Source organism: Falco naumanni, chromosome 18, assembly GCF_017639655.2.
Source record: "Falco naumanni isolate bFalNau1 chromosome 18, bFalNau1.pat, whole genome shotgun sequence".
Taxonomy (NCBI): domain Eukaryota; kingdom Metazoa; phylum Chordata; class Aves; order Falconiformes; family Falconidae; genus Falco; species Falco naumanni.
This window is the reverse complement of record NC_054071.1, coordinates 5,791,820-5,812,404: the sequence shown is the minus strand read 5'-3', so window position 1 is coordinate 5,812,404 and position 20,585 is coordinate 5,791,820. Positions and strand designations below refer to the sequence as shown.

Genomic DNA, 20,585 nt, shown 5'->3' with positions numbered 1-20,585 from the left:
TTACTGTGTGAGCATTTACTTATTCAACAGGGGTATAACAAATCATTGCAGTTGTCTTCTAGAAATAGAAGATGGGTCCAAGAGCATTCGTAACCTTTTTATTCTAAATTGCCAACAAGAACCTGGACAGAACTCAACTTTGAAACTACCCTAATTTTGCACATTCTAGTCAACATGTATTATTTTACACTGATAGTAATACAAATGATGAAAAATCAGTACTTTGAAGAACATTCTTTTCAAAATGTGAAAGGCATTGATTTCTTTCTAGACAAATACCATGTCTGGTTTCTTAATTATTTTTTGTGCTTGTATATTTAGATGCCATTTTGTAATCTGCATCCAAAGTTATTAGAAATATACTGCTTGATCCAAACATTTACACAGTCCCCACTCCCGCCTCCTCCCCCCTCAACAAAGAACAGTTATGTTAGAGCTCTCAAACGTGTTTAAAGTGTTAAAACCTACAAAAATCTGATGGAAACTAGAGAAGTACTTAAGTGTACTATTTAAACTTCACCTGTTTGTTATTATGCATATTGTAGGGAACTCACAGAGGATTCCCCATTGTTCTATGACTTGAAGCACCACGCATCCACATGATAAAGTTTAAGGCTTGAAGCTGCAAAGGTGTGATCAGGATGCTTTCTAGGAAGAAAACAGAAATCTCTGTAAATGTCCATGTAGTTTAAAACCAAAACTGTTCACTTTACATCTGCTATGTGGATAAACTCAGATGTTGACAACATAAAAAGCAAAAAGCGCATGCACAGAAAAAATACTCCCAGGTTTGGCTGAGCCAGATGATTTTAATTAAACATTAGACAGCAGGAAGTCTCAGCCTGTTTACAGGCTGGAGAAACTCTCAGAACTTAATTTATGCTCTCCAGGCTGTAACATGCCCTCAAATATGACTTTGCTAGCTACACATTATAACTACAGTTTAGCGCACAGAAATTTTTCTGCACCTCCCCAGCAAACAAACAAACATTCTCACAAATGTCCAGTAAAGGTTCCACAGAAATCACTCCAGACACCACATACTCCTGAGAACAGAAATATGCAATGTTGCTTTGCAGATGCAAGACATGCTTATGGTGCAGGGTAGAAATTCCTGGAAATTACACTGTTGTGTGGTTCCTGACTTCCACTGAAATGGGACTATAATAGTTGCTGCCACCCCAAGGCCTCAATTCACACAAATCCACCATTTTTGCAGGGCATTTCCTCCCCCCTCCACTCCACCCCCCCACCCCCAGCATAATTGCATCCCTTCATTTACAGTTAGCAAAAAACATCATGTACACAATTCTGAAGGGGCCACCTCTGCAAATGTACACACTTGTCTTAAAGCATCAAGCTAAGGGACAAGATTTTAGTGCTATGTGCAGCCCCCCATGCTGTTCTGTTTCCTGCTATCACTTCCCTGATTAGCAACCTAATCATACCCTACCTTCTCTACTTAAAATCACCCCCACCTCCCCACCCCCTCCCTTAAAACCCATCACCACTTCAGAAGAGCCCTCCTGATGTTTCCAAATCACTGCCACAAATACAACAACTTCAGAGATCATCTGCGCTGCCATTTGATGAGTGAACCAACAGAGACTTGCCAATTCCTGCATTTTTCCTGTTAACTAACCACTGCTGTCTGAGGAGGGAAGGTTTCTTAGTTGGTACTGGTCAAATTTATTGATCCATTTACTCAGTAATAAATATCACCAAATGGAGACGAGGGTAACTTATGAAACAAATGCTTGGAAAAAAGATTTGGCAGCCAAGGACAGTTTTACAAACTCAGATGTTGCAAAAACACGTCATGCAGCAACAGCCAAGTTTAGAGAGTCCTGCCATCAGATCCAGAGAACATCTACCATCTGTGGGAGCTCTATGGTCCTAGGAAGGAAGCCATTCAGTGCTGGGGGAAACGAACTGAATGCTAATACTCCAAAATCTGAAAAGGGCAAGACACATTTTTTTTTTTGCATGATGGAGAAAAATACAAGCGTTTCCTCCACTCCCGAAAGTGAGAGTGGTCTTTGCTGAAGCAGCACTTGCCACCTTGGCAACAAGACTTACCTACAAGTGACATTTCTATTTAATTTGGCAGATTCAGCCTAACACTATGGGAATTGCACAGTCACTGGCTTGTGCAGAAGCCATGCCTGCAAAGCTCTGAGTACTGGGTTAGTTGCTCCAAGTGGGAAACAAAATAGTAATTCCTCAAAGCACCTTTAAGCTCTTGCTTTGCTGCTAACGGCAAATAATGGTCTGCAACTTCAAAATCAGTTTTCAACAAGGGAAACTCCCTCCCTCCCTCCTCCAGATGTAATTTGATAGGTTCCCTCCCCAGTCATGCTAGTTTAAGCAGCCCTAGTTTTACCCTTGCTTTGACTTAGCTGCGTCTGACAGCAGCGTTGCACAAAGCAAGAAAATAATTTGGTTTTAAGTTGGGGCAGGGGAGGGGAAGGTCGGGGGGGTAACAGGGTTAGATAGTGTGGAAGGATTTCTTTAGTGAGGCGGAGTCCAAGTGGCTAGGGAGCAGGGCTGCTTAAACCAGAACACTGTAATGAAGGGCCTGTCAAGAATATGAAATAAAGAATACAGAGGATGCTCCAAAGAAAAGATAGGATGATCCAAGCATCAGATTCCCTTAGAAGCTGCTCCGAAGGAGGCAGGCGTTAGGTACTACCCTTCCTGTCAATGCAGCAGCGGCCATAAAGCACTGCTGCAGCCAGAGATTTCAGCAACTCTCGTTATCTACAGAAGTCACAGTGCCAAAGCCACACGCATAGTACTTACAGCCTTTCCATGATACAGCATATGGGAAGGACTCAGGGGCACGTACTCTTGCAGGTAAGCAATTCCTTTGTTCAGAGGCGGTGGTACTGGAACTGAAAGACTTCAGTTACTTCTCCTAACAAATGCACTTGCTCAAATGTATGCATTTCACTGTAGCATGGAAGACAGCAGGTACATAAGGGGATGGTACTTCACCACTTGGAGGTGGTGCTGCTTAGAAGAGCTACGTACACCCTAAATAGAAAGTTTTCCAGAAAATGTAACAAGTAAAACCAGGTAGCACTGTTGTCACCCCTTACAGAAAGAGGGGTGTATCATGGTTGAGTTCATACAGAACTGCAGAGCTGGCAAGTGCAGGACTGTTGCTGTGTTTGGTCCTAGATGAGCCTTAAAGCATGCTTTAGCAATCTGGCAGTGCCATCACATCTTGTATACAGCCTGCAGTCATGATCCACTGTTGAATCAATTAAACCAGTCAAGGCAGCTCCATCCAGTTTGCAGCTGGCAACAAAGCTCCTCACTCCCCCAAACCCGAACTGTGATTATGCTTTGCAAAGGGCAAGAAGGGGAGGTTTCCGCTAACAAGGCCCTAACACCAGCACATCTGCCAAGTCTAAGGGGACAGGAGGTCACAAGGAACTGCTTCAGCTCAACAGAAGCTCCAGTAACTGCTTGAAAAGGCTCCAGAGGGAGGCACCTGGCCACATTTCCCAAGGTTCAGCACCTTTCTCCCTCGCACACTGGCCAGACACCCAGCAGGAACTGAACGTAGGCCACAGGCAGGAAGAGCACCCTGCCACACGCACAGACGAACAGAGAGCATCTGTGTTATTAAGGGCTTCCTTCTCTCATACGGGTCAGTCATATGAGAAAGCAAGCAATGCTGAACCAGCACCCTAAAACATTCACTCTTGATCAGTATCCCTCCTCCCAGGGTTTGCACAGCAGCAAAGTCAGCCCACGTCCAGCCATCAAGGTTGGGTTGGGAGTAGACTGCAATATTGCTCTACACAGAACGTTGTTGTAAGGAATCAAATTTGCATTCACTACCTGTTTATGCCAGAGCTGGTCGTGCCCCAAATAAAAGGAGAATCTGACTGCTCTGACGACTCTGCAAAAAGAACCAGACGTTGTGGCTCAGAACTAAAACTCCAGCAACCACCAATATCTGTCACATTTCTGCACATTCAAGAGGGAGTAAAAGTTGCTCTAATGATGAGTATGTCTGCTGCACTATCTTTTAACTGAGCAACATAAAAGTTATCATGTTTCCATTGTCATCACTGCACATAAGGTACAAAAGCTTATATGGGAAGGAGCAGACCCTTGGAAACGTATCTCCATGCCAGTTACGGCAGGCACGTGGAATAGTTCTCTGTACCAAGAAAAGCCTGCTGGGTGGAGAGATGCATGTTTTCAGGAAAGAGCATAAGCAAGGTGTCCTACAAGTGAAACCTAAGTGAACAGCATCTCTAGACTCACGCTGTCCCAAGTGGAGTTGAAAGACAGGACCAGGGAGAAGGCAGCAGTGAGGCAGATGAGGAAGTTCCTTACCTGTTTCCCAGTCTTCATCACAGGGAGGTGCCTGCCATGTGCTCACAGCATTCATCTGCTCTCTCTGGAACCTAAAGGACTGATTCACTTCAGGAAGAAAGAAAACTCATTGACTAGTAGTCAGTCCTGCTTCAAAGGCATTAAGTGCTTTGGATCAAGCTGTAAAACCCCTCTTGGCTTTAGAGGAAACCCTGCACAATGAAAACAAGTTGAGTACACGCAGGAGCCAGGTACTGATCTGAAATTGAGCAACTTCAAATTCACATTTTTCAGTGAACAGGAAAAGGCTCTGCCCCATGGAACTTTGTGCCAGGAATGCTCGAGTGAACAGGAAACCTGCTTACATGAATGCAGGCATCACTACGAGTCTCAGTGCAACTCTGCAGAAGACAGAAAACTATCTGTCTGCTCTGTAGTGTGGCAATCGTTAAAGAGCCACTGCAGGGGATGGAAAAGACAAACATTCCTAGATATTCTGGGGGTCTTGGACAGCACTCCTCCCGCCTTGTCTCACTGGGCAGGAGGCTGAAATCTTAATTGTATAGCAGATGAAGAAAGCACAGTAGCAGAGCAGCCTGAAAGAGAAGCTGCTCTATCTCTTGGTGAGAGTGAACTATTCAGGTTGCCCCCGTGGAGAACAGCTGCAGGGGCTTCCATAGCTTAAACAGCTGTTCGGTAGAAATCAGCTTTTCACACAGCTTGATCAGTGATCAAGCCTCAATGAAGAGAGATCAGCTCTACGAAAAGAAGGGCCTGTCCTTCTGGTCATTAAATCATCCCAGCTCCTGCTGGAGGTACTTCAACATGCACAGTCCAGGGTACAACCTTTTTTTTTTTTTTCAACAAGCCTGGTAGTAAAACATGTACAAGGCCTACCAGGAACATCTGCAGTATTCTCATGAACCTACCAAATAAATCACAGCAAATAAGACTAAAGTTTCCCAAAACTGTTGTGTCACACAAAACCACAGACAATATTTGATTCCCAGTTTTCGGTTATTCTACGAGCTATCCTTACAGACAAGAGACCTCAGTCCTCAGGGTGAACGAACATCTTGGAGCACAGGTGTTTCTCGTACCTACATCTTGCTCAATGAACCCTTTGTCATTGCACTTCATCATGTGATCGCTGAGGTCAGCTTGAGGAACTAGATGGCGAGCATTGAAGGGGCACGTGGCCAATTCCTTTGCAACTTCAGGGTAGCTCTAAACAAGAGAAAACCAAAATCATGTGCCGTATCTCTCAAGTTCACTTATGTCATATTTATTTATCCATAGGGGGAAAAAAAGGGTATTTGTGATGTTGCTTTAAAAAAAAGACTAAATAAGGAATGGCAACACATTGTTCAGAGCTTACTAAGACTGCAAGGGGAAACTAACATAACTATTCTTCAAAACACAATTCACTGAGAAACTGAGCCACCCTTGAGCTGACTGAAATGAAACATACCCTCAGCTAAACTCCCTACAGTTTACTGCAACACTGGCAATATGGCTGCATAGTTTAAAGCACAGATGAAATTATTTTTAAAATTATAGGGGAGAGATATTAGGCAAATCTAAACCATTCGGGTATTTCTTAACTAAGCAGGCACAAAGGCAGAGACATTCCTTAAACCTTTCAGAACAGCTATTCCACCTGCAGACTTTGGTGCTACAGAACAAGCAGAACTTTTATCACAGACACAGGTTCTAGTGGCAGTGCTTAGTTGTCACACAGTAAATTACTCCACCTCCTGCAAACGATACAGCCTTTACTGGGAAAAGCACAACTCTGCCACTGTACCAGTGCCTGTGTGGTTCTAGCTGATGCAGCTGTGCTTGTCAGGGATCAGACTCATACCTGAGGCTGATGCAGAAGCACCTTGTACAGACGCTGCTCAAGGCAGTGTCTCCACTGCTCCCAATACATGGCTGAGCACAGGCTGCAGGCACATCCAAGGCAATTGTCATTACAAGTTCTATACAGCCAGGGTTGCTGTGTCCTCATGTGCCCATCGTTGGCTTCAATGAGCTTGAAGCAAGCTATTCTGGCCACACAGCAGAAGCCTCTCAGTGCTAATGCTGTTCAAGCTGAGGTTACAACTTGCTCTGCTTGCACTGTCCCCATTTGCATGGCAAGGCTGCATTCTGCACAAAGCAGTGGGAAGCTGAGGCAGGTGGAAGCATTTAATTGGATTTTATGCATAGAGTATGCAAATGAAATTCAACAAGCTACCAAGCAAGAAGGACAATCTGCACCCAGGCGCTTGCCACTGTAAATACATAACACAATGGAATCTCCAAATGGATCAGATTATCATCCCCGAGCCTTTCTTCTGCTAACTACTTACAGACACCAACTTTGCCTGATTGGTGATTATCTCACCTCAACCTCCTAACTAGGTAAGCTTGCCAAAACTGCCTGGTCATCAGTCATGCAACACAAGGACAAAACCAATATTGTTAAAAGTTTACTTGCCAACATTGTTCACCTAGCTCACATGCACATTCTTGCCAAAGTTTGCAGGGGGTCAACAAGGAAAAATTCAGCCCTCTTAAATGCTGGAAGGATGGAGGTACTTGCCACTTAGCTCTGCCTACTACTTCCACTAGTTATTTAGTATTTTTTAAGGCTCTAGTTCCACTAAAATGAATTGTTTGCAAGCACTGATACCAGGGCACACACCCTGCAACTGCATCTGAACTGGAAGGCACTGCACTGCTACACTATTTTGAAAACACATTGGCTAACTTAATGAGGAACAATTGGGATTTAAAAAGTTTCAGCAAAACCCCAAAGCTCAGTCAGATGCTAGCACTTGACAGGTCTAAAGAAAACAAACTATGAGGACAACAGAGAAGAAAGGAAGGAATGCTTCCTATTAAATTACTTGTATCCAAATACTGGATAAAAGATGGAGAGAGGAAAAAAATTTCTCCCATATGTGCTGAGCCCAGGATGTGCAGTTTCTGCCAGATAGATGCACATGAAATAGTTACTAGCAAAACAAACCCCCAATCCTGCCGGGCAGCTGTATTTCCAGCACTTAAAGAATTGCAACATCACAACACTTCTACTCTGAGGAGCCAGACGGCTGCACATAACTCAGATTGAATTCTCTCTGCAACTTAAAGTAGAAAAATGTATCTGACCTCCATGTGAGCTGATGGAAGGGACCAGAATTTCCTTCCTCACCTAACCACAGAAAATCTCCATCTCATTTCAACAGAGCCACACCAGTCTTGAGTGAATTAACATGTGCTTGAAGCTATTACTACACAAATAATAAGGTTATATGAAATAAAGGCTAAACAAAGCTATGCGTCAGCCAGCCAGAAAATGCAACAAGAATGAGAACATGCACATCACATTTACATGCACAAAATTACATTCAGTGACTTGTTTGGCAGTCCAGCTTACCTTCCTACACTTTACAAGGTGATAAGGAAAACGACAGGCTCTGATTTGATGATGTTTATTATATGGACACTGTATTAATCTCTCTGGATCCAAAATATCTAGTAAAACAGAAGAACAGAAAGGAAAAAAACCCAGAGAAAAAAATAGTTAGACAAGATCTAGCACCACTAACACAGCGAAGTGGGAAAAAAACATACCACCACATCAGGGCTGTGATCTTAGGGAGTTAAACCAGCTGCTCTTCGTTTGAAACCATTCATTAGGCAGGGACCTGTTTTGCATAATCAAAAAAATAATTTTGGACTTTGCACACCTGGGATGTTAGTCAAAACAGACACAGACTAAGTTGCACTGAGCATAACTACTCTTTAAGTTACTATATTTGGTAGGTAACCACACTTACTCAAAGCAAATGAAGACAGCAGTACTTTTCCAGCTATCTTAGAGGACAATCAGCGGGATGATGACGTGCCCCCCAGCACCTTCAGTAGCATCATCAGTCTGAACCAAACCTTATTTGACCAACAGCTAGTTTTGCTGGAGGAAGAATGCTGGGCAATTTAGTTTCATTTCTGATGAAGGAGCTTGCCTAACATAGCACACATGACTTCTAAATGAAATTTTTCATAGGTCATGCAATTATTTAGGAACTGAGGAGTTACTGAACTGGCTAGAACACCTAAGAATCTAGGCACTGAGCAGTGAAGCTACATGAGTGCATGCATACATGATATAACTTTTTACCTATCTACAGAGGAAATATGTTAAAATATAAATATTAGTATCTCTTAACCCCCCCCACATTTCCATATTCTCAGTGAGGAAGAGAGGCAGCCAGAAGCAGACACAGGTCCCCCCTGCTGGCTGTGGGTCTGTCTGTGGGGTACATACCAGGGAGCCACACCAGGCTTCTTTCCTCCTTTCTGCTCTGCCACTCTTTTTGCACAGGCTTTTGGAACATTTAGGATTTGATTACACTGTATCTTAAACAGAACTAATATAGGTGGTTTGGGTTGGAAGGGACCTTAAAGATCATCTAGTGACAACACCCCTCTGTCCATGGGCAGGGACACCTTCCACTAGAGCAGGTTGCTCAAAGCCACATATTACTTGGCCTTGAACACTTTCAGGGATGGGGCACCCACAGCTCCTCTGGGCAACCTGTGCCAGTGTTTTGCCACCCTCACAGTAAAGAATTTTTTCCTAGTATCTAATCTAATCTAAATTTACCCTCTTTCAGTTCAAAGCCATTATCCCTTGTCCAATCACTACATGCCCTTGTAAAAAGTCCCTCTCCAGCTCTCTTTTAGGCTCCTTCAGGTACTGGAACGATGCTTTAAGGTCTCCCCAGAGAGTTCTCTTCTCCAGGCTGAACAATCCCAACTCTCTCAGCTTGTCTTCACGGGAGAGGTGCTCCAGACCTCTGATCATCTTTGTGGCCTCCTCTGGACTCGCTCCAATAGGTCCGCGTCCTTCTTATGTTGAGAGTCCCAGAGCTGAACGCAGTATTCCAGGTGGGGTCTCACCAGTGCGGAGTAGAGAGGGAAAATCACCTTCCTCGAGCTGGTGGCCGTGCTTCTTTGGATGCAGCCCAGGGTACAGTTGGCTTTCTGGGCTGCAAGTACACACTGCGTGGCCATGTTGAGCTTCTTGGCCACCAAGACCCTAAGACACTAAGGCCCTGCTCTCAAATCCATTCTTCACCCAGCCTGTAGTTGTGCTTAGGATTGCCCTGCCTTAAGCACGGACTGCTGCTGTTCAGCCTCTCCCCTGCCATCATACCCCCTTCTCTTACACATGCCTTGCTGCTTGGCTGTCTCAAGAGCCGTATCAGGGAACTGCATCAGCCCACCAGCTGACAGCTAGTTACGGTGTTGTTCCACAAGTCACAAGCAGACCTCACGCTGTGAGCTGCTAGGAGGGAAGGAAGGACCTAACCCTTCTTTCCCTCTCGGCTGTGCAGTGGTGCTGCTGTGAGCAACGCTCACCTCCGTTAGCCAGTTTAGGTCATTAGAACAGCTGAAAACTAAAGACTTCAGCATTAAGAAGGATTGACAAGCTTTGTAGTGTTTCAGCAGCCCTTGGAAGAGCAATCAGAAGTGATTTCTCTCTGCGAACTGGCTCAATGCCAACATCAGACCAAGTGCATTAGCAGTAAAAGCAAGGAGGCAGCCCGGAGACCCAGAAGAAGAGGAAAACACAAAGCAGCAAACACAGAACCTCAAGAGGAGCTGGCTCCTTCAGGTAAACAGCCGTGGTTAACACGAAGGTGCAACACAGGCAGCCAGGACGGCAGCGCCACGCGCGAAGGCGCTCCCCGCCCGGCCGCACCGCTGCCCGTGCCGCCTGCAGCCGGCTGAGACAGCTACAGGCCGGAGCGACACTTCAACCAAATTAGGTCACTTTATTCCGACACTTCCTAAAGGCCAGGCACCCTCCCCCGGTCACGACATATGCATTAACCTTGTTCAAACAACACACAGCCCAGCAGGGGCTGCTCGGCCGGGCCGGGGCCGGGGCTGGGGCCGGGGCTGGGGCTGGGGCCGGGGCCGGGGCTGGGGCCGGGGCCCCGGGGCCTGGCCGCAGCAGAGGGCAGCCGCCTACCGCCTCCCCCTTCCCTCCCCTGCCCCACGGCCGCCCCACACCGCGCCTCACCGGGGTCATCCTCCAGCTCCATGGCGCAGCACGGCTCGGCGGAGCGCGGGGCCTGCGGGGCCGCGGCTGAGGCACCGCCGCCCCCTCCCCGGGGCTGGCCCCTCCCGCCGGAGGGCGGTTGCCGGGGCAACGCCGCCTCTGGGGGCTCCGTCGCCCGCCAATTTGCCCGCCCCTGGTGGTGCGCGGGAGCCCGCCTCCTCCAGGGCAAAGCTCGGCCTGCGCCGGGGCCCTCCTCGCCACCGGCTCCCGGGATGGGGACTGCAACCTCATAAACCCTTTCCCAGGGCGGGGGGACTGTGTCCCCGCGCTGGGAGTCTGGCGGGAGGCTGCTGCTGGGAGGGAGCTGGAAGGTGGCCGAGGGCGCGGAGGGCCGTGTGCTGCGCAGCCCTGCTGGGTGGCCAGACCTGCCAGGCTGTTTCCATATGTTTGGAGCAGGGCGATTTGGCTACCCTGCCTGATTTGTGTTCCCATGGGTCTCCTACCTCAAAGGCTCAGAGCAAAGAGACAGCTTCCTCACTCGGGACCTTGCGGGGCTGCTGCCCTCCCAGGGCCCTCCGCAGCCCAGGCTCCTCAACCACGCCTGGGAGCGGCCACACAGCCCTCTGTGGCACAGGCACCGAGGCGAGGAGGCCATTCCTGGGCGGAGGCTCAGCAAAGCTGTGCCTAATGGCCAGGGGCTCTGAGGAGTCGTGGATGCCTTCCTTTCTCACTTGCAAGTTACACTGCCTGAAGGGGGCCGGCTGCGCTGTGTCCCACCGTCCCCTCCTTTGGGAACAGCAAAGGTTCTGTGTGCCCAGCACATCCCTAACTTCCCAAGAGAAATGCCCTTCCCCTTGACTGTATGCATCTGGACTGTCCACAGAGGGAAGGACCACACAGTGGTCTGTCCACACATGCACCACACAGTGACAGTTAACAATTATTGTGTTAACAACCACTGCACAATCATTGCCAAAAACCCCTCCCAGAACCAGCCCTGAGCAACACGTCTCTCCCTGGGCATCTTGGGAGAGCATCTGCAGGGTAAAGGAAGACAAAGAGACATGAATTGGGAGGCAGCAGAACTTTAATGAGTCAAAAGAGGGAAACAAGGTTGCTCAGAGTGGAGGCCCCAGTGCAGGGAGCACCAGGGGCAGAAAGGAATCTGTGGCCCTTCACTGTGGTGGACATCGTACCAGCCATCTGCCTGCCCCACAGAGGGAGCAAAGCCAGAAGGTCTTTACTAGACTGGCTTTCTGGTGCCCACAGCCCACGGGACTACAAGAGCACAAGGACACAGGAGGCAAAAGAGTGAGTGGAAGCAGGGAAAGGCAGACGTGGGCTGTGCTTTCTAAGAGCCCAGGCTGCCCCATCCCTTTGCAAGGGGTGCTGGGGTTGCTCAGCCCCTCTGGAAGCAACAAGCCGATGCTCCGTCCCCAGTGTGGTACCATCGTGTGGGTCCCTGGGTGCCTTCTAACCCAGGGCCATGGCCAGCAGCTTTAGCAGGGGAAGCTCCTCCTGCCGCAAATGCCGCTGCCCAAGCCAGAGAGGCTGAAGCCCCCGGAGTTGATGGGCACTCCCTCAGAGCTGAGGATGCTGCCAACGGCAGCAGAGGTGGAGGAGCCCACGGCGGTGTTCTGCGGGAAGGAGCTGAGGATGGGGCCGGGCAGGGTCACCACCACAGCAGGGGGCTCGATGACGATGGTGGAGTCCTGGCACTGCCTGACACAGGACTCGTTGCAGCTGTTGGCCAGCGGGGTCGGGCCACAGGGCCGGCAGGGCATGCACGGGCTGTAGCAGGACATGCTTCAAGGCTGGAGGTGCACCTGGGAGAGAAGGCAGTGGAAAACAAAGCATGAGTGGCTTTTGAAGAGCAGCCTGTCACCCTACAACAAGGAAGGCAAGGCACACACCAGGTGGGGAGCAGAATTCTGCTTAGAGGAGTAGAGAAAAGAAGAGAAAGGGCTTCAGACTCACCTGATCCTCAAGGAGAAGGAGGCAAGAGAAGTGGCTGAAAGACTGGGTATTTGTGCTGGTTTTTATACTGCTCCAGCACCGCCTCAGGTGTGCAGTCATGCTATATACAGGCATTAATTTTCCTACAGACACTCTAATTGAAGACATCCCAGCCAATGCACAGTCTTCCACAGTTCAGTGCTTTCATATTGTGATTTATGCCATGGCCATTTCCCTTTGAGTCTCCTTTCAAGTGCCGAGATGAGAGACCCAAGTATTTTCAGGTCAGGAATGCATCATTATGGGCTTTAAGACTTGACCCAGTTCCTGGATAAAGATCCATTGGAGGCAAGTAACAATGGCCTGAGATTTTCATGTGGGGTTGTTTGTCACCCTGTTCAAAATAAGGAGTCCAGCATGCTCCAGTGGTCCCTGGTCTACTTTCCAGTGAGTGGGCTCCACTGCTCATTTTGAATGTCCTCCTCCTGATGCTCTTGCTTTTGGGACAAATCTGCCAGACTCTTTTATCATTTATTCTCTCTGAGCAATCTCTTGGGGTCTCCAACCAATGCCTTCAGCATGTTAGGATTATTTCTCTGTACAATCTATGTGCAAACAACATCTAGGTAACTTCACATATATGCATGCATACATATGTGGTTTCTCACTTTTGTGTCTGTATTCATTCTTATTTCAAAAGATGTCCGTGTCCACACACACACACACACACACACCCCCCCCCCCCGTAGAATCTGGGATACATGCATGCTTAACTGTGTCTGCAATGCTGCATCCCTGTATATGTCTCCTTCTCAAAAGGTGTGCTGGTCATGGATGGTGGGGGCACTCACCACTACTTTGTACATGAGCACCACAGAGCAGCAGGTTCTGCAGGCCAAAAGGAGCCCAGTGGCAGCTGAACAGCAGTGGCGTGAACCTGGCAGAGACCTGCCCTCAGCACCAGCACTGAAACACAGCCCCTGTCTCCTGAGCTCTCCTTTTCATGCTTCTCCAAAGCTCACACTCTACTACTGCAGCTTTCAGAGCCTAGCAAGGACAGCTTCACACCAGTTTAGAAACTGTTTAAATCATTGTATCAACATTCAAAGCATCTCAGCACGACTGCCATTCACCACTCCCTGCCTCCTCAGGTCAGGAAACATCTCCCAGTGTTGAGGAGTTCAAAACAACGGCATTAGCTTTATGTACAGGCAGAAAAGCCAGGAAATAGTGCCCACCTCATGAAGGGTGCTCCTCAGTGAATCTGCTTCTGGTGCAGTGTTAACAGTACGTGCGATGGGACATCCCTGCTGCTGTTCAAGTCAGCCAGGGGCACCTCTGCAGCTAATTGACCTGACGCCGAGTCTGGCAGGGGCTGAGACCTTGAGTCACTACCAAACACAAGGATGCATGACCTAGTGTCACGCACTTTGAGAGGAAGGACAGACCATCTAGACTGCAAAGGGAAAGCTAGACAGCTGACAACTCATTTGGTTTTCAGCCACACAGTGCTTTTATGTCCCACAAGGAAATCCTATTCTGGCAAGATCTGTCTGGCAGGGAAGGATCGTCTGATTCATGGCCACACTCCCCAAACGCTGCTGCTATCTGCTGAGGAGTGTCAGGAGAAGAACTCTTTTCCTCAGAGATTGTTGGCAGTGAAAGGAAACGCACTACAGGAGAAGGGAAATGGTCTCTGCATTGAGAACTGCTTCTGCAAGAAACTTCTTTGCACTTCACCTTGGGCTCTTCCTCTCAGTAACCTTCTTCCTTTCTTCCAGACATTTTCCATGTCTCTAATCACTGCACAGTGGTGCTTGCTTGTGGGGAGCAGGGTGTGCAACAGCAGAGAGAAATTCTCTACCTGTGTCTGAATCCCTTCTTGCCCTATTCCTCCATGGCTCCTCTACACCCCTGGGCACATTTCTGCCCACACCCCCTTCATCTTGATGCAGGTAAGATGCATTGGCTTTGGGCTGCTGAGAGGCTCCAAGAGACAGGCTCTCACTTTGCTGATTCCATTCCATTCCAATCATTCCATTCATTCCATTGATGTTTTATCCAGTCCTTGAGATATGGAAGTGGGAATCCTGTCACTTCTGGGTGCTACAGCCACTTACATGTCACAGGCTGGGCTGCACACCTATAGAGAGACCAGATTGGAGAGGAGGCCAAGAAAGGGTAGAATTTTCTCCTCAGACCAAGCAGTATAAGGAAAGCTGAAACCAGAAGTGCAGCCCACTGGCCTGAGGAGTGACTACTACTGACTGTCAGAATGAGCTGGGAGAGAGAGACAGGGGGATGGAGCAAGTCCTTGTGCATAGAAACATGTGAGTATACAACTAAGGACTGTAACACTTGGAGTACTTGGGACACTTCCTGAAAAAAGAGTTGCAAAAGAGCCCACAAAGGTACCCCAAGCTAGTGTCCCCTGCCTGTGTGGGACCTCGTCAGCACCTGAGTTGTGCCGTCAGTACTGTTGCATTCCTGCCATGGAAATCCTTGGGACTCTAATTCCAGCATTTGACAGGAGTGTCTCTGGCACAAAGGGCATTTCAGAAACGAGGAAATGAAGAGAAGGCAATGAAGGAAACAAAATTACAAACTGTGTGATTAGGAAGGGTATTCTCCATTTAAGATGAGTCTGTTGAAAATTACTGCCTGCGCAGAGACAAGCTCAGGGCCTGGGGCGGTGCAAGAGCAGTATAAAAGTAAACTGAAAGCCCTGTTCTCTCATCTACTTTTCTTGCCTTGCTCTCCTTGGGAATCAGGTGAGTCTGAAGCCCTTTGTGCTTCTCATCCTTCCCCAGAGTGAGGTCTTACACTAATGCATACTTCAGCTGATGCCTGCTTCATCGTACCACAGCAGGACATGGATGTCCTTGTCATAGAAATAGGAAGGAGGGAGAAGGTCCAGCACAGAGAGAGACTGGGTCTTTGCTAGGTATCTCCTGAACTATGCACTACTTGGGGACCTCCCTGGGCTTGGCTGCTCTTGGTGGGCACTTTTGGGCTGAGGGGAAGGAGAAGCTCCTGGGTCTCACTACAGAAACTCCAGTTCTCTGCCCAGTACGTTCCTTGGCTCCTCATACTGGGATGATAGGCTGCTCCTCATCCATCTCCCCTGCTCTACTTCTCCCTGCCCTCTCTCCCAGGTGCGCCTCCAGCCTTGAAGCATGTCCTGCTACAGCCCGTGCATGCCCTGCCGGCCCTGCGGCCCGACCCCGCTGGCCAACAGCTGCAACGAGTCCTGTGTCAGGCAGTGCCAGGACTCCACCATCGTCATCGAGCCCCCTGCTGTGGTGGTGACCCTGCCCGGCCCCATCCTCAGCTCCTTCCCGCAGAACACCGCCGTGGGCTCCTCCACCTCCGCTGCCGTTGGCAGCATCCTCAGCTCTGAGGGAGTGCCCATCAACTCCGGGGGCTTCAGCCTCTCTGGCTTGGGCAGCGGCATTTGCGGCAGGAGGTGCCTGCCCTGCTAAAGCTGCTGGCCATGGCCCTGGGTTAGAAGGCACCCAGGGACCCACACGATGGTACCCCACTGGGGACGGAGCATCAGCTTGTTGCTTCCAGAGGGGCTGAGCAACCCCAGCACCCCTTGCAAAGGGATGGGGCAGCCTGGGCTCTTAGAAAGCACAGCCCGTGTCTGCCTTTCCCTGCTTCCACTCACTCTTTTGCCTCCTGTGTCCTTGTGCTCTTGTAGTCCCGTGGGCTGTGGGCACCAGAAAGCCAGTCTAGTAAAGACCTTCTGGCTTTGCTCCCTCTGTGGGGCAGGCAGATGGCTGGTACGATGTCCACCACAGTGAAGGGCCACAGATTCCTTTCTGCCCCTGGTGCTCCCTGCACTGGGGCCTCCACTCTGAGCAACCTTGTTTCCCTCTTTTGACTCATTAAAGTTCTGCTGCCTCCCAATTCATGTCTCTTTGTCTTCCTTTACCCTGCAGATGCTCTCCCAAGATGCCCAGGGAGAGACGTGTTGCTCAGGGCTGGTTCTGGGAGGGGTTTTTGGCAATGATTGTGCAGTGGTTGTTAACAATATTATTAACAATAATTGTTAATTAAAAGGCTGTGGGCAGTCTTTCCAAAGTAGCCATTTGTTAGAGACTGGCTGGGCATTGGTCTGCTGGTGTGATGGGTGGGTCATTGCCTTTGCACCACTTTTTTTCCTTTGTTTTCCTTTTCCCTTTTAGACTGTCCTGATCTTGACCCATCGGTATTTTGCTCTCTTGATCTTCCAATTCTCTGTGCATTCCACTGGGACAGGAGAATGAGAGAACAGTGGATTGGTGCTTAATGCTTGCCAGGAACAACACACCACACAGACTCACAGGCAATGAATGTCGTCCTTGCCCTGCTCCTTTCCCGTCTGTGTCCAGTGCTTCCTGGGAATGTTTCTAAAGAGAAGGAGGAATCGGGCAGGAAGAAAGGCAGTGGGTGTGGGCTCAGTGTCTCATAGGACTGTCCAGAATCTTTCTAAAGTAGTGTGGTGACCTGCAGCAAAGGCTGCAGAGAGACTTGCAGCCAGTGAATTGGAGCTGCTGAACTGCTGCAGGACACAGCTGGGTGCAGTATACATGCCCGCCCAGACCCCTGAATGGCAGCTGGCTTGGTAGTAACCAGCACTGTCTTCCCACACATCCTTCAGCTCCTGAGAAGCAACAGCCCAAAAGCAGAGCCAGGAAAAGGTGCTTTTGTGGTAACAATCAAAACTGTTCCTGGACACCAAGGACTGTCATCAACATCGGGGGCAATATGAGCACTACTCATCCCACTCTGCTCAGCACTCACGGCATCTAGAACACTGCTCTAATACAAGAAAGTTGTAATACAGGAAAGACTTTGACCAAGTGGAGTGACTTCAGCAGAGGGCATCCAGTATGCTGAGGAGCTGGAGCACTTGATTGGGAAGGAGAGACTGAGGGCATGGGGCTTGTTGAGCGTGAAGAGAAGGCTTTGGTGAGACACCTAAGAGCAGCTTTGGAGTAGCTATGGTAAAGTCCCCCAGAAGACAGATCCAAGCTCAACACTGTGGCAGTGTGTGGTTAGAGGACTAGAGACGCTGGGTTCATGTGGAAAGATGAGAGGCTTGAACTTGATAGGTGGAAAATCATTTTCACCGAGAGGAGAGACGGGTATCGGAGAGGTTGCCTGGGGAGAAGTGCAGTAACCCTCCTCTGATGCTCATGGCTTAGTGAGCTTGGAGCGCAATGACCTCTGGAGTTCATTTCCAACTTGATCATGCCATGATCCTATGGTCTCAGGACTGCCTTTTTGAACTTCTTCTCATTGGAGATAGGACCAGCAACGAGGAGAAGCGACTCAGCTAGGTAGCCGAGGAGACAGGCAGTGTGAAGGAGCTCTCCTGAATGCTTTTTGGAAGGAAAAAAGATTGCAAAAAGCATCACTGAAGCATCTACAAGACCACAAGGCCGGTGGACCACAGCTGATGTATTCCCAAATCTATTGACAATGTATTCCCAAAGATGCCGTGGCAGTATATTCGCTACTGTTCTCATGCTTTTCTTTTCCACCTGGACTTCTCGTCACCCCGCAACTCTGAATCTCAATGCTGTGGGTAGGACAGGTTCTCCTAGGCTCTCCTGGGAAGGTCTTGCCACTGCCTTGTCAATGACATATTGATCTCTCGTCCTCCTGACTACTTGCTTCACAACGTTGAGATGACCAAGGAAAAAGAAAAGTAGACAGCAACGCGCAAGTAATACATGAACTACCTTGGGTCACTCTATCCCAGTAGAATCCATGTAGGCAGAGAAGTTTAGAAACCAGAGGGTACACCCAATTCACCACTAAGCACACTCAATGCAAACCTGTGCTGACAACGGCTGCACAGCCATCCCCAACAACTCCTTCCCAGAACCAGCCCTGCGCAACAGCTGTCTCGCTGGGCATGTTGGGAGAGTGTGTGCTGAGAAAAGGATGACATGAAGGCGCGGGCTGGGATGCAGCAGAACTTTAATGAGTCAAAAGAGGGAAACAAGGTTGCTCTGAACAAAGGTCCCAGTGCAGAGAGCACCAGGGGCAAAAAGGACTCTACATTCCATGACTGTGGCAGAGATGCCAGCAGGTATCCATCTTTTTTCCGACAGAGGGAGCAAAGCCAGAAGGTTCTTCGTAGGCTGCCTTTGTGATACCCACAACTCAAGAGACAACAAGAGAAAAAGGAGGCAAAAGACAGCATGGAAGCATGTAAAAGGCAGACGTGGGCTGTGCTTTCTAAGAGCCCAGGCTGCCCCATCCCTTTGCAAGGGGTGCTGGGGTTGCTCAGCCCCTCTGGAAGCAACAAGCCGATGCTCCGTCACCAGTGGGGTACCATCGTGTGGGTCCCTGGGTGCCTTCTAACCCAGGGCCATGGCCAGCAGCTTTAGCAGGGGAAGCACCTCCTGCCGCAAATGCCGCTGCCCAAGCCAGAGAGGCTGAAGCCCCCGGAGTTGATGGGCACTCCCTCAGAGCTGAGGATGCTGCCAACGGCAGCGGAGGTGGAGGAGCCCACGGCGGTGTTCTGCGGGAAGGAGCTGAGGATGGGGCCGGGCAGGGTCACCACCACAGCAGGGGGCTCGATGACGATGGTGGAGTCCTGGCACTGCCTGACACAGGACTCGTTGCAGCTGTTGGCCAGCGGGGTCGGGCCGCAGGGCCGGCAGGGCATGCACGGGCTGTAGCAGGACATGCTTCAAGGCTGGAGGTGCACCTGGGAGAGAGAAGCAGGGCATGGGGGCTGGGTGAGGAGCAGCCTGTCATACCACAACGAGGGAGCCAAGGCACGAGCTGGAGACGAGAGCTGGAGGCTGTGTAGGGAGGCACAGGGGCTGCTTCTTCCCTATGGCCCAAAAGTGCCCTGCCGTGAGGGACCAAGCCCAGGCACCTTCCCACCTAGCCCATAGCTCAGGAGACACCTCAACCAAGACCCAGCCGCTCCCCATGCCACAACTTCAGCCCCATTCCCTGTCTCATGAAAGCTGCTCCAGGACCCATGGTAGGAGAAACCGGCAGCTATGTGCCCAGAAATCCCAGGGGAGGAGGAGGAGTAGGAGTAGGAAGGTCTTCAGACTCACCTTGTTCACAAGGAGACGGAGGCGAGAGAAGTGGATGAGAGAGTGAGGAGAAGGGCCTGCTTTTATACTGCCTCTGCACCGCCCCAGGCGCACAGTCACTGCACGCGGGCAGTAATTTTCCAGCAGGCTCACCTCCAAAGCAAAATGTCCTACCTAATGGCACATGTTGTGTTTTGGTTTCCGTCAGTGCTGCCATTTCATTTCCTCGTTTCCGACATGGCCACTAGGGCACGGAGGCTCTTTTGAAGATTGGGATGAGGAGCCCAAGGATTTCCTGAGCAGGACCATGTCAACATGGCCAGAAGACATGCCCCTGAGCACTGGAGGGCTCTGTGCAGATGGAGGACATCATTCTCAGGCGATACAGTGAGGTTGTTTTCAAAACCCTGTGCAGGAAGGTGCACATGCCTTCCCACCAATGCCGTCCTCCCCTGAGTGCCCAAAGCTTCTCCAAATGAGGACAGGCCACGTCCTTCTCCCTGGGCAGGACTGTCCCTCCCTGCCCCTCTGCTCGCGCCAGCAGTCGCTGATCATTGCCTCTGTCGGCAGGTGGGCTGCGCGGGCCGGTTTCAAATGGCTCCGCCCAGGGAAAACTTCCCCTTCTGGAAGACATTTGCTGCTTTCCTTGGCAAAGACAACCCCTGTCGTGGCAGCCTCTGGGGGTGCGCAAGCAGTGCCCTCAGCCCTGGTGGGACACGGGCCTGCAGACAGCCCGCGCTCCTGGCTTGGCCTCGTGCCAAAGGGCTGACACACGCCAACCCAAAATTAGAGTGTGACTCGCCGTGGGTAGGGAGAGTCTATCCCAGGAAGCCTGCCTACTGCAGGCATCGCCTTGCCCTCCTGGGACGCGTCCCAGCTGCCTCCATGTCTGCAGGGCAGGGAAGAGCATCACCTCCTCGATGTAGTCTGAGAGCTGGTTTCGTGCCTTCTGAGCCCACCCCCTCCTTGAGCATCCCCACGCACGTGGCACGGCAGGGTCCTGCCAGCCGTCACCCCTGGGAGAGCTGGGGGAAGTTCACTCGCCTCTCCAGTGGTGCCGGGGTGTGCTCCAAGGTGAGGAGGCCTTTGGGGCCTGGGAAAGACGACATGATGAAGCACTAATGCCAAGAGAAGGTGTATCGCCTGACGGCCAGGGAGGAGCCCCAGCCGGTGGGGACACGTTT

At 50.1% G+C, this 20,585-nt stretch overlaps 2 protein-coding genes and 2 pseudogenes across 3 annotated transcripts; 1 reads left to right on the top strand and 3 right to left on the bottom strand.

Annotated features, from left to right (window-relative positions):
* On the bottom strand, nucleotides 1-10,570 carry LOC121098967 (gametocyte-specific factor 1-like). Of its 2 annotated transcripts, none has more exons than XM_040617531.1 (7): nucleotides 10,415-10,570; nucleotides 7,760-7,857; nucleotides 5,436-5,562; nucleotides 4,357-4,443; nucleotides 3,853-3,913; nucleotides 2,803-2,888; nucleotides 1-648 (listed from the first exon to the last, which is right to left on the bottom strand). In XM_040617531.1, coding segments are annotated over exons 1-7 (483 nt in total). In that variant the 5' UTR covers nucleotides 10,437-10,570; the 3' UTR covers nucleotides 1-646. The 2 variants fall into 2 exon arrangements, with proteins under 2 accessions (XP_040473465.1, XP_040473464.1); XM_040617530.1 differs by having other exon boundaries at nucleotides 2,803-2,894; nucleotides 10,415-10,543.
* Nucleotides 10,571-11,892: 1,322 nt separating this feature from the next.
* LOC121098968 lies at nucleotides 11,893-12,607 on the bottom strand (annotated as a pseudogene).
* A 2,903-nt stretch (nucleotides 12,608-15,510) lies between these two features.
* Nucleotides 15,511-15,831, top strand: LOC121098972 (feather beta keratin-like). The gene has a single exon (XM_040617535.1). The coding sequence runs from the start codon at nucleotides 15,526-15,528 to the stop codon at nucleotides 15,829-15,831; it is 306 nt and encodes a 101-aa protein (XP_040473469.1). The 5' UTR covers nucleotides 15,511-15,525.
* A 2,900-nt stretch (nucleotides 15,832-18,731) lies between these two features.
* Nucleotides 18,732-19,618, bottom strand: LOC121099148 (annotated as a pseudogene).
* Nucleotides 19,619-20,585: the final 967 nt, after the last annotated feature.